General features: G+C 35.9%; 1 protein-coding gene across 4 annotated transcripts in view; it reads right to left on the reverse strand.

Moving 5' to 3' along the window:
* RSRC1 (arginine and serine rich coiled-coil 1) overlaps positions 1-13,804 on the reverse strand; it is a 364,908-nt gene that overhangs the window by 159,141 nt on the left and 191,963 nt on the right. For all 4 annotated transcript variants that reach the window (XM_080656474.1, XM_080656477.1, XM_080656475.1 and 1 more), the window contains exon 5: positions 10,591-10,627. In XM_080656474.1, the coding sequence (XP_080512600.1) occupies positions 10,591-10,627 (37 nt within the window). The remainder of the gene's footprint in view (positions 1-10,590; positions 10,628-13,804) is intronic.

A 13,804-nucleotide genomic window follows, 5' to 3' on the forward strand; every position in this document is an offset into this window, starting at 1 on the left:
GCTTGCAAAGGTTTTTCTTTTATAGAATCATATACTTTAGGCTAGACAGAGCCTTAGATACCATCGAGTTCATATCCCTTACTTTATATATGAACAAACTGAATACTCAGGTTAAGTACCAGAGCTTAGGACCAGTTCACTATTCCTACCTCAGTGCTTTTCCAGTACTCTGCTAACTTTCCAAATAAAAACCCTAAGAAAACGTAATTTTTTTCCTGGACAACAATATTTATATGTGTTCAGCTTTCAGCATCGGTTTTTACCATTCAATCCACTGGACAAAAAGAATTTTAAAATAAACTGAATCCCTCCTCCTTAATTGTGATATATCAATTTACTTGTATTTCAATTTCAAAAAATTCAATAAATACTTAATATTCGCAGAGTATGTATTGAAAATACAAAGCTGAATATTTAATCAAAAGGTAGAGTCAAAAAGAATATAAATTATAGTATATGATATGGGAAATACCAAGATTGTAGATTGCAATAAATATCACAACAGTTATACCAAAATTTCAAATTTAAAAATATTAGCATATAATAAAACTGACAAGTATTTAAATGTCACCTATCCCTTTTCTAATCTGATTATCTTTATTTACTTGTTTTTTACAAATATCGAATAGTATTTTCTTGAATAAAATAATCAATTTCTTCCTCTATTTGGCCACAATAAATTTCATAAGTCTGTTCTTTCATATACTGTAATCAAGGTGGCCAAAAGTAGAAATAAAACTAAATCTGCACTGACTCCTTAAAACACAAATGTAATCATGAATGCTTTAAGTAATATGGTAATAATATTAACTTCCAATATTTTGACAGATTTCCAGCAAAACCCAGATTCATATGTGTATATATAGATACTTTTTTATATTGACAAAAAGTGCGATTTATAAAATACCATGTAGTATGATTCTATTTTTATAAATAAGCAAAAAGCTAAGTAATATATACATATGTATGTCTGGGAATAGAGAAAGGTATATAAAAATCATTATTGAACTATTAACACCTGATTGATGGCAGATAGAAGATATATTCATTTTTCTTTATATATCAGTTTTGAACCATTACAATGAAAATCTATTAATTTAAATTTTTCAAAAATATATAATGACATTTTAAAAAGAAAGTGAATGTGAACAGATAAAGGACAAATTTTTCTCACAGCTCACTGTGAGTGTATTAGAATTGAGACAGTGTTTTTAGCAATCTGAAGTTACTTACATAACTGGAATAGTAAAAAATTTTTTTCTTTCTCTGTAAGAATAATGATACATGTGTAGAGAAGCTTATGCGTCTACAAATTTTCACACACTGTTTAAACACCCTATGAATAGGAGTAAATGAAAAAAGTGAAACAGAGAAGTTGTGTGTATTGCTGGAGGTCACACAGTAAAATCACATTATCTTAACCCCTCGTGCTGTGCTTTGCCTAAATTAAATAGTACACATATGTTAAAGTTAAATACAGATGCTATGATTCTGTGGCAAATGATAATGAGTATGGCCAAAGATACCACTGTGGCAAAGGCATTCTCCCTCTTAACTCATAATGCTTTGCAAATAGAAAGCAACCGTGATATCTCAGCTGCTCGATCTTTGCCTGCAGTTACAGTTGTTAGATCCTGAGAAAGCCATGAAATAAATATCTTGTGCCTGTGGGATTCCCTGCAATGAAGCAGCACCTATAGTATCCTGAACTATAAACCAAGAAATGTAAGAATAAAATATTCAATTACTCTGGTGGTTTAAAGGTTTGACTTTCAGACTCCTGAGTGGGGTGGGGTGGGTGGGGTTATTTAATGCTCTTCTTAGACTATCTGGTTTACTTTATAAAACTTTAATAAGCACATGTGCATAAAAGTCAGAAAATAAAATTTACCTAGATTAAACATAATCTGAGATTATTAGTAGTGTCATGAAAAATGCCTGGCATCTTATTTGTGGTGTGTGTTTTTTTAAGCTAACTGGCCACCATTTGCTTCTGACACCACTATGTCTTAAAAATGCAACAAACAGACCTTTCTCTGGAAGAGAGGGAATGGAGGGAAGTAGGAAAAGGGCCCAAATACATGCTGTTTGGATGACTGGGTCATATACTTGTAACTGATCAAAACGTGTAAGACAAATGGATCACTGACAATCGCACTACTGCCTCTCGTGAGAGCTGGTCCCAGACTGAGAACCTGTAAACTGCCTAAGAAAATATGACAGCAATATGACACTAACATTTAATCCACGTTAAAGGTATTTTAATTTGCACACATTCATAGGACACACTTGTTTGTTAAAAGAAAATAGAGAAAGATTTATGGAACTGATTTTCTAGAAAAAAGAAACACTTCATGCTGTTTTATCTCATATCACAGCTTGAGAAAAACATCTCTTTTAATATGCACATTTACCCTCAACCTCAAATATATATTGACTTAGGAGAGAAAAAATAATTAAAATGTTGGGAGGAGATAGATCTATTATGTTGAAGTCCTTAAACAGTATATGAGGTAATAAACATTTTTCATCAGTGTTTAATAAATATATGGAGGATACGAGTAATGTCAGTGTATTTAAAAAAAATTATTTTCTCAAACTCATTTGGACAAATGTCAAAAACATTTTTTTCTGAATATAGTGGGGACATTAAAATAAGACATGTATTTAAAAATACAACAGATGAAACACAAGTGACTTTAGAATAGGGTTCATAACCTTTGTTTGCATTTTATAGCTCATGTTCTGTTAAGCAAATTCTCAAAAGTATGACAATAATATATTTACTGTGATTATACTTGTGTTAAATAAAATTATTAGCCTGTAAACTGAAATGTAGCACTTTTATTTGCAAGTTAACCTGAAACAAAGAGAAAAGTGCTTTTATTAAATCCTGTATGTAGTGTTATTGATGAGTATGTAATATCAACGGGCCTGCCTACATTTCTGGCAAGCAGCAACTATATCTACAAACCACTGATGGGCTAAACAAGCTATTAATGACAGTTGCTTTTCAACACTTAAATGGTCAGACTGTGTTGCCTGACCACAAGGACAAGTGGGTCTTCACTCTCAAATGTTGTACAATATATGAGACCTCTGTGGGGAGAAAAAAACCCACAGGTATGGCTCCAGAGTTCTTTTGTTATTCAACTATTAATAGAAAGCAAATCCCACTTAAAAGTTGTAAATACTTGTAATCCTTTTTACTAAGGGATTTATTATCACTTATTTAATTTTACACCTAAGGCTGAATGAGTTATTATTAGTCCTGGTGTCCAGCTTCACCCCATAATTATACAACTTAACATTTGGAACCAAAATAAAGAAAATAATTGCCCTGTTACTCTTACAGAATAAGGCGATGAACTTTTTGCCCCTATATAAACCTGTGGCGTGTCTGTCTCTCTGGGTTTATGAATACCCAACCAATCATTCATAGGTTGCAGAATCATACTTAATGAGTACATGAGAGAAACATCTAGATTCTTCATTAGAAGCAGAAGGTTGTTCATTGGACACATATTGTTTAAGTCAATGCCCTTCAAAGTACTTTTCTTCCTGGTGGTCGCTGGACCAGCAGCATTAGTCTCACAGGAAAGTTTGCTAAATGCAGAATCTCAAGGCCCATTCCAGACCCAGAGAATCAGAACCAGTGTTTAAACGATATCCTCAGGTGACTCATATGCATGTTGAAGACAAAGAAGCACTGATCTAGATCACGCTGTCCCCCACAACCATGGGCAAACTACGGCCTGCGGGCCGGATCTGGCCCGTTCGGCTGTTCTATCCGGCCCACGGAGCCGAAAGAGCGGAGGGTTCTCTTGCTCTCCCCTCCGCTCCTTTACTTTGAATTTATATTAGTTCACACAAACACTCCATCCATGCTTTTGTTCCGGCTCTCCGGTCCAGTTTAAGAACCCATTGTGGCCCTCGAGTCAAAAAGTTTGCCCACCCCTGCCCTAACCCCAACCCATCTCCAATTATTTGACTTTTCAGAAAGGAGAATGAAGGAGGCTTTAGAAACCTCATACTGATCAGGACAAGTCATCTCATCCCCTGCCAAAGGGGGCATGGCACAGTGGTTCTTTTAAGCCAGAAACAACCCCCCAAAAAAGTATTCTGACGGAAAAGTGACTTTTTTTCATATAGCTCAACCTAATAGGGTTAGTCTCTGGAAACACAAACAAAATCACCCCTAGGAAAACCAAGTACTACAATACTAAATGCCAAAATAGTGAACATTGGTTTCAAATTGGTGTTACCACAGCACCAGCTAGAGGGAAGAAGTTTGAAAGTGAGTGGGATCAGAAATTGTAGCCTCTGGAAGCATTACTTCTGGGAGGAAATCAGACAAATAAAATACATGGTAATAAAAAGAAGAAACAAACAGTTAAAGTAAAAAATAAGACATGCCACTGCCTTTGTCCCTGCCTTTGCTACCATCATCGATTAAAGAAACTGCCTTCTCTAACTGCAGAAGAGGGCAACCTTGACCTAGAAACCCCATCTAAAAAATGTCTATGATTTTAAAAAGGAAGGAAGGCAGAGAGGGATGGAAGGAAGGGAAAGAAAGAAGGATTAAGAGAAAGAGAGAGGGGAGAGAGAGAGAGAGAGAGAGAGAGAGAGAGAGAGAGAGAGAGAGAGAGAGAGAGAGAGGAATGAATCATCTTCATATAAAGTCACTGTAAAAAGTAATAAAAATATGCAGATCAAAAATTTCAATAGATAAAAATTCTCTCCCCAAAACCAACCATAAAGGAAAAACGCATTTGGATGAATAACAAAAAGAAAACCTAGAATCAGCTATTCAAAAAGTAAAAACAAATGGAAGAAAAAGTATTTCAGAAATCAAGAACAAATTATAAGGTGTTCACGAAAATATAAATTTGAATGAAAATAAAAATAAAATCAGGAAAACAAGTGAGAGAATGAAAACAAAGTAGTAAAAGGAGTAAGAGAGAAAGACACGGAAATGGAAGATGAGTAAAGAAAGGCTTTATATTATACACACACACACACACTGAGTGGCCCGATTATTATGATCGCTGAACGCATAATAATCTGTCCACTCAGAGTGTGTGTGTGTGTGTGTGTGTGTGTGTGTGTGTGTGTGTCTATTAGAGGCCCAGTGCATGAATTCGTGCATGGGTGGGGTCCGGCCAGCCTGGCCAGGGGTAGGGGACATGGGCAGTTGGCCGGCCTGCCTGCAGGTCAAACTCCTGGTCGAGGGGACAATTTGCATATTAGCCTTTTATTATATAGGATATACACTGAGTGACCAGATTATTATGCTTTCAGAGATCATAATAATCTGGCCACTCAGTGTGTGTGTGTGTGTGTGTGTGTATACATATATATATAATTATACCAGAGGCCAGGTGCACAAAATTCATGCACTTGGGGTGGGGGGGAAGGGATCCTCAGCCTGGCCTGAGCCCTCTCACAGTCTGGGAGCCCTCAGGGGATGTCCGACTGCCACAGAGGCGGGAGAGGCTCCTGCCACCGCCACTGTGCTCGCCAGACGTGAGCCCGGCTTCTGGCTGAGCGGCACTCCCCGTGGGAGTGCAATGACCACCAGGGGACAGCTCCTGCATTGAGCGTCTGCCCCCTGGTGATCAGTGCACATCATAGCGACGGGTCATTCTGCCCTTCAGTCTATTTGCATATTAGCCTTTTATTATATAGGATAGAATGTGTGTGTGTGTGTGTGTGTGTGTGTGTGTGTGTGTGTGTGTGTGTAACTGGAGTCTTGAAGAAGAAAACGAAAGGAATAGAACTAATATTTAACACTATAATCCATGAAAGTTATTTCTGGAAATGAGAAAACTTAAGTGAACATATGAGAAAAAAAAACACAGCAAAATTAGTCAAAAACAACCAACTTTAAGAAGTACTCTAGTTAAAAAAAAAAAGGACAATAAAAAATGGCAACGCCTCAAGCAAAAAGAAAGTAATACATTCTCTACAAGTGTAAAAAATAAGGTTGATACCAGAGATAGCCACAGAATATTTTTCAGAAAGTCACTAAAGAGACTGTAAGCCAAGCATTTCATGTCTAGTCAACCTGTCATTCAAGTGACAAGACCACGGAAAAATAGCTTGGAATGTGCAAGACCTCAGGGAATACTGTACACAGGGGTCTTTCCTGAGGAATACATTAGTGGATGAGTTTTATACAAACAGGAAATAAGTGGGTAAGAATCAGCAAACAAACTGAAGTCAATATTTAATAAATTTAATTTTAGAATTGACTCTAAAACAAGGTGACAGCATGGGTAGAAGAATAAAGAATATATGTATATGTATATTCTAACAAAGTAGCAAGAATAAAAAAAGAAGAAATATGAGGGAAAAGCAGTAAGGAAAAATACAATAGAAGCATCAGCTATTAAAGGTAACAGATGGGAGTCAAGGATGCCATATAAAAGGTTAATTATAAGTAACAGGGATTAAAAGCATTATAAAAATATAAATACAAAGGTATCCACTAGAACAAAAACTCAAACCTTCTAAATTTCATAATAATAATAATAATAACTTCAGAGATAATTCTCCATAACTTTCTATACATCTTATATTAGCCATCATCCTTTGTTCGTTCAGATTTATCTTTCAAAGATGTTTTGAATAGATAACAGTCTTGGAAAATAGAGATAAAATCTGCGGCTGAAGCAGAAGACAGGAACAGGGAAGGAACAAGAAAAGCCTAGAATATAGTGTTGTAACAGCATGTAATTTTAGCACTTAAAAAAAAAGTTGGGGTATATCAAAAGGACTAGAAGCCATCTTGAAAGTATACTCCCTAGAAAAATCTGGGACAACTAGAGCATCAAAATAAATAAGGCAAGTCATTAATGATAACCTATTTAGTAAAATAAAAATCCACAAGTCCTTGTTCACAATATATAGATGAATAAAGAAAGTTGGGTAGGCTCTCCTTACAGTAGACTGCTGCCTGCTAAATATGGGGAGAGCAGAAGAATTGGAAAATCTCCATTTTGCAGTTATCAGGCAAGAACCATCAGTGGACGATGGGCACCAAGCTTCACAGGCTCTGTCTAGAACTTTAAACCGACCTAGGCTTTATGGGTAGTAGATAAGTTTGTGAAGAGAAAAATAACAAGGTACTGGGCAGTCTATTATAAGTATACTAGTGTCCCAGCACGCGAAATCGCACGGCCCTGCCCACCTGCACCTGCCCTGCCCACCCGCCCACCAACCCAATTTGACACGCTTACCTCTCCACCCAGAGCTCGAGCGTGCCTGGCCCCGCCCCTGACCCCTCCTCTGACCCCTCCGGCCTTCTCTGGCTGCTTCAAGCCCTGCCCTCAGTCCTGTGAGTTACCTCAGGCTGGTCCCACCTCCTACAGGTGCCTCCCCACTTCCGCCCTGTCTCCAGAGCAACATGGCGGCTCCACCCCATCATGGCACCAGAGGAGAGTGTGGAAGCCTCCTGCCTGCTGCAGAGTTTCGAGCGCTGCTTCCTGGCGGCGCATGCACCGCACTCCTTCCCCTAGCAGGTGGGTAGCGGGTGCACTAAGTGTGAGCAGTGGATGGCGAAGGACTAGTGAGGGGGTCACTATGAGTTCTCACCCCCGCCTTCCCCACCACGGGATGGTCCTTCCTCCTCCGGGCACCTCCCCGCTTCCACCCCGTCTCGGGAGCAATGCGGCGGCTCTGCCCCACCGCGCACGCAGCCTCCTGCTGAACGGTTGTTACGGCGTGAGGGCATCATGACCATTAGCATATTAGCTCTTTATTATATAGGATTAAGCTAAGAATAACATGCTAGACAGCTCCCAAGAAAAGTAGGCAACATAGAAATAAAGGAATGATAGAACAATATAAATTTGAAAAGGTAAAGGCTACAAAACAAAGAAATTATTCCACTGTGTGGAATGCTCTTCTCATTTTAATTTTATACCATATATTTCATAAAATCAATCTATTAGAAGTTATACTTCTAATTGTATTTGGCTATACAGTCAATTCAAAGATGGATTATTTGTGCTAGATGGCAAGGGCTCTGAGTATCTGCTCAGTTGGAACGTGGAGATTCAGATTGTTAGCAAGAATACCACTAAGTTTTGTGAATATTATCAGTGCACAAAGCAATATATACGTATGTATATATGTGTGTGGTATTATGTTAAACAGCTATCCTATCTAATAAAGAGGGGTGGTACCCACAGCCACAAGATGGTGGCACCTAGTCCCCTCAGCTCAGCCAGAATCCCCCAGTCCTGGGGGGCCACTCCATAGTCGTTTCACAGAAAATGGGTTGCCTCAAAAGTTGGTTAAGCTTCTTAGGACAAAAAGCATTCAAAATCTTTGAAAAGGGAATTCCAATATTTATAAAAGTTTGTACTAGACAATTCAAGGTTATTTCCACTACAACCTTCTATGATTTTGTCATATTAACATTCTGAATTCACACAGTACCAGCTGTATTGTATGTAAGCAGATATTATTTAAAGAATGGCCATTATTATTAAAACAACTCATAAAACCACACTGTTTGTATGTCAAGGACATTCTGTGTGATTCTTCTAATGGCTGGAGTTAATGCCCTTAAACCGGCAGTTGGACATCCCCCGGGGGGTCCTAGATTGGAGAGGGTGCAAGCCAGGCTCAGGGACATCCCCGCCCGCCTTGCACAAATTTCATGCACCATGCCTCTAGTATAGTCATATATTGTTAATAATTCAGAGCTGAGTCAATTTTATAATGATAAGTTATAGAGTCTTTTGAACAGCTTAAATAAAATGCATTGAAATCTACTCCCACACTCCCCCCCATTACCTGTTGTACTAATGCAGGCTCTCTCATTCCAAAAATGCATTATGTTTGAAATATACTTGATGTATATGACACAGGTAAAAATGAAATATAACTTAGGTTCAAGAATAGAAAAGAATAATTAACAAACAATGGCTTGTGATTTTAATAAGTGGCTAAGCTTCATCAAAGGTTTTTACATATTTTTAGTAGGAGAACTCTTTCTTCAGATGAAATCTTATTTTAAAAGTTTAAGATTTTACAAAATAACTAAAAGTGGAACTACTCTGGTTAGATTGGGTAGAGGAAGTCTGGAGTGCCACCTGCTTTGGGGAGCCTTCCTGGCAGCCCAAGGCACAGTTAGAAAACCACTGCAGAAGATTTTGAGTATAAATACATAAAATAGTCACTGAAAATGAGATCACACTAGTAAGTATAAAAGTATAAAATTTAAACTAAAAAAAAATCTAACTTATTATTTACTTAGGCATATGAACCAAGTAAATAGAGTCTTTTAAATAAATAATCTATAAGACAGTGGTCGGCAAACTCATTAGTCAACAGAGCAGCAAACTGCTATAGGAGAAATATAAAAGACAGCTCAATTTGACTGTGGAAGGTGCTCTTCCTTGTTATAAACCCTCAACTGATACTAAAATTTGATGTCTTAGATTAACATTTTTATTCTGATGTCTGTATGTCCTAAATATATGTGCCACTATGAAGTAATTAACAAGGACTTGGGATATCATTTTTAATGAGAACAACAATTTTATTTATTTACATCTAATCTGGACAAATATATAGTTCAAATTTTCTAACAAGGTTATTATATCCTGCTTTAATAATTACTTGTAATTTTTCAAAAATCTGTTTCCTTAGTTTCTTTAGCTATTGAAAGGAAAACCAAAAATCCCTTACAACTATATTACTATAACTCAAAATGAATTTGCCTCTTACTACTGTTTGTTTTTATAGAAGACCAAAAGCACATTAATCGTTAACAAAGCTACAATATGATATACGAATGAGGTCTTGCATTAAAAAAGTACTTAGACTGTATTTACAAAAGAATCTCTCATTAATTATTCAAGATTTGGATTTGACCAGAAACCAGAGCATGACTTTATAATGCTCTGTTTAAATGAAGTACTTAATGTTGTAATGAACAACACTCGTTGTGGTAAACTCAATGAATTTTGGACCTGTTACAATACAACAGTTTTTCCAATTTTTTGATTAATGGACATATTTTCATGTAAAGTCAGTTTAAATTTCACTTACGCTTTAAAAATGTTTACTTAAACCAAAAATTTTGCATCTCAATTATTTTACGTTCTAAGCTGAATGTAGTTTAAACCAATGCATTATTCATAAAGCAAAGACATTAGGAAAAACAAAGCTGTGCACTTCTTTCAAAGCCGTTAAATTGCTAAAACATACCATATTTATGCATGCAATATTTGATTGTGTTTTTCTTAAAACACAAGCTTGTTTTTGTTAGATCAAGATATGCCAAAAATTCTACACCAATTTTTGTTTATAATTAAAGCAATCATCAATCCAAGGATTGTCATCCATTTTATTTCATCTCTACATCAAAAAAAAAGTAATCTAAAAAAATTTAAATTCCCTTGAAATGACAAGATAAATGAAAATGTAAGTGCCTTCACATAATAGCAGTAAGCTGACCCTTTGGGAAATGGTTGACTTTCTCAATACAAGGTATTCAAAGCTCATTCAAAAGTGTTCATTTGGAATGCAGATATCAAAGATGATGCAAATGTTCAAGAGAAAATTAGAACTTACCAGATGTTCTAATCCAGCTTTGATGTTTCCAGATTCCCTAAAATAGAAGAATAAAAGTTCTAAATAGTTGCTAAACCCTTGTCTGCTATAATTTATATTTACCTCAAAACTATTTTATAAACTCTTAGAAGTTTTTCATATATCTTTACTAATGTTCATATAACACTATTTTAATGACAAAACAATTTACATCAAAAGGAAACAGATAAGTATTTATATCTACTAGTATTTCCATTAAATTGATATTCCACTAACAGAAAGAATGTTTAAGATTTTTCAAAGTCAATACACAACAAAAAAAAGTATATTATTATTTTACTATTAATTTACTATTTATTTCACATTAGTTTTCTCTCATTACTTGGTTTTCTCCAACTTTTATTATGAAAATGTTCAAACATACAGGTTCTATCCACAACATAGATGCTATTGACATTTTACTATATTTGCTTTATCAAATATCCGTCCAGCAATGGTTGCATTTTTATTAAAGAATATGCTCCTAAATAATATGTTCACCATTTCATAGTTAAAGAGTAAATTTTAACAAATTTTTTGACATTAATTTTATTAACTTAGTTCACACTACAAATCAGGATCTAAGACTACTGAAATATTAAAAAACAAAGTATCACTAAAAAAACCCCATAAACATTAAGTACCATATTTTCAGTATTTAACTTCTTGCTCTTCACTGTAAACAAAACACTGCTGATGGAATTAAAAATAAAAATACCTGTGCAAGTAGCATATTTAAACATAATTTAAATATACACTTGGTGAAATGTGGCAAATAGCTAAATTTCTTAATCACGATTTCAGAGTATACTAATTTATTAGTGACAAATGGTTTTTAGCTTTTCTCACCCTGATCAAGTAGTATTTTAATTCCATCATAAACACCAAGCCTTATTTTTTAACATGAAATTATACTTCTATCACATTGCAGAAAAAATTTATGGAAATTCAACAATCAAAACAGTGTTGCATTCACGATGTTGAATCTTTTCCCCACACCTCTTCTTTCTCTGAGGGGTCCTTTATTTCTTTCTTTATTTCTTTCTTCAATTTTCTTTGCCTATATACTTCTCTGTTTCCTTTGTCTTTCTATACAATCTTTCCAAATTTCCCTATATTTTTTTCCCTTTGAACCCATGGCTTTCAACCTTTGCTCTCACTGCCCAGTCTGACATACTGGGAATAAATTTCAACATCTACTGATTAGCAAAGCACATATCTTTAGCCATTCACTTCTCTACTTTCTGCTTCTTGCAATCTTAACCATACCATGTATTCAACATTTAAAATGTAAGGATTTCTAAAACTCATTCTCTCAATGAAGTCCTAATGATAAATGATAGTCATAAATTAAAAACAACGTGTCAGAAAAGGCTAATAGCTACATAAATAATTATTTTTAACTTTATTATTACAATATAATGCATTTAATGGATCTGGAAGGCAAATAAAACTTCAAATTTTTGCAAGGACATTCTCATATGAACATCTGTGTAATTTGAAATATAAACAAAAAGAATAATGTATACAGTGAAACATCTGACAGTACAATATGTGTATGTGCACAAAACAGTAAAATTAAGTCTTCCTTCTATCACTGACTCCCAGTTCTCTTTTTAGCTTTCTCACTTTTTTAAATATTTTTTATTGTTTAGAGTATTACATATAGTAGTACATATATCTCCTTTTTTTCCCCAAGTGACCTTCCCCCAGCCTCCCCTATCCCCTGTCGCGTGCCCTCATCCCCCCCGCCCCCCAGTGTCTTGTGTCCATTGGTGTGCTTATATGCATGCATACAAGTCCTTTGGTTAATCTATTTCCCTCCCTCCCCAACACTCCCTAGCCTTCCCGCTGTAATTTGACAGTCTGTTCGGAGCTTTACTGACTCTGTATCTATCTTTTTGTTCATCAGGTTATAATGTTCATTTTCCATAAATGAGTGAGATCATGTGGTATTTTTCTTTCATTGCCTGGCTTATTTCACTTAACATAACGCTCTCCAGGTCCATCGATGCTGCTGCAAATGGTAAGAATTCCTTCTTTTTATAGCAGCGTAGTATTCCATTGCGTAGATGTACCATAGTTTTCCAATCCACACATCTGCTGATGGGCATTTAGGCTGTTTCCAAATCTTACCTATGGTGAATTGTGCTGCTATGAACATAAGGGTGAATATATCCTTTCTGATTGGTGTTTCTAGTTTCTTGGGATATATTCCTAGAAGTGGGATTACTGGGTCAAATGAGAGTTCCATTTTTAGTTTTTTTGAGGAAACTCCATACTGTTCTCCACAGTGGCTGCACCACTCTGCATTCCCACCAGCAGTGCATGAGGGTTCCTTTTTCTCCGCATCCTCGAGAGCACTTGTCGTTTGTTGATTTGTTGATGATTGCCATTCTGACAGGTGTGAGATGGTACTGCATTGTTGTTTTGATTTGCATCTCTCGGATAATTAGTGACTTTGAGCATGTTTTCATATGTCTCTTGGCCTTCCTTCTGTCTTCTTTCAAAAAGATTCTATATAGGTCCGTTGCCCATTTTTTTATTGGGTAATTTATCTTCCTTTTATTAAGTTGTATAAGTTCCCTATAGATGTTGGAGATTAAACCTTTATCAGTGATAACATTTGCAAATATGTCCTCCCATACAGTGGGCTTTCTTGTTGTTTGTTGATGGTTGCTTTTGCTGTGCAAAAGCTTTTTATTTTGATGTAGTCTCATTTGTTTATTTTCTCTTTAGTTTCCATTGCCCTAGGAGCGGTATTGGTGAAGAAATTGCTTCAGCATATGTATGAGATTTCTCTGCCTGTGGATTCCTCTAGTATTTTTATGGTTTCCCGTCTTATGTTTAAGTCCTTTATCCATTTTGAGTTTATTTTTGTGTATGGTGTGAATTGGTGATCCAGTATCATTTTTTTGCATGTATCTGTCCAATTTTCCCAACACCATTTATTGAAGAGACTGTCTTGACTCCACTGTATGTTCATGCCTCCTTTGTCAAATATTAATTGAGCATAGTGGTTTCAGTCGATATCTGGGTTCTCTATTCTATTCCATTGGTCTATAAGTCTGTTCTTGTGCCAGTACCAGGCTGTTTTGAGAACAGTGGCCTTGTAATACAGCTTGAAAATGGGTATTGAGATCCCACCTACTTTGTTCTTCTTTCTCAGGATTGCTGTGACTATTCGGGGTCTTTT

This window comes from Plecotus auritus, assembly GCF_963455305.1.
Source record: "Plecotus auritus genome assembly, chromosome: 2".
NCBI classification, from domain to species: domain Eukaryota; kingdom Metazoa; phylum Chordata; class Mammalia; order Chiroptera; family Vespertilionidae; genus Plecotus; species Plecotus auritus.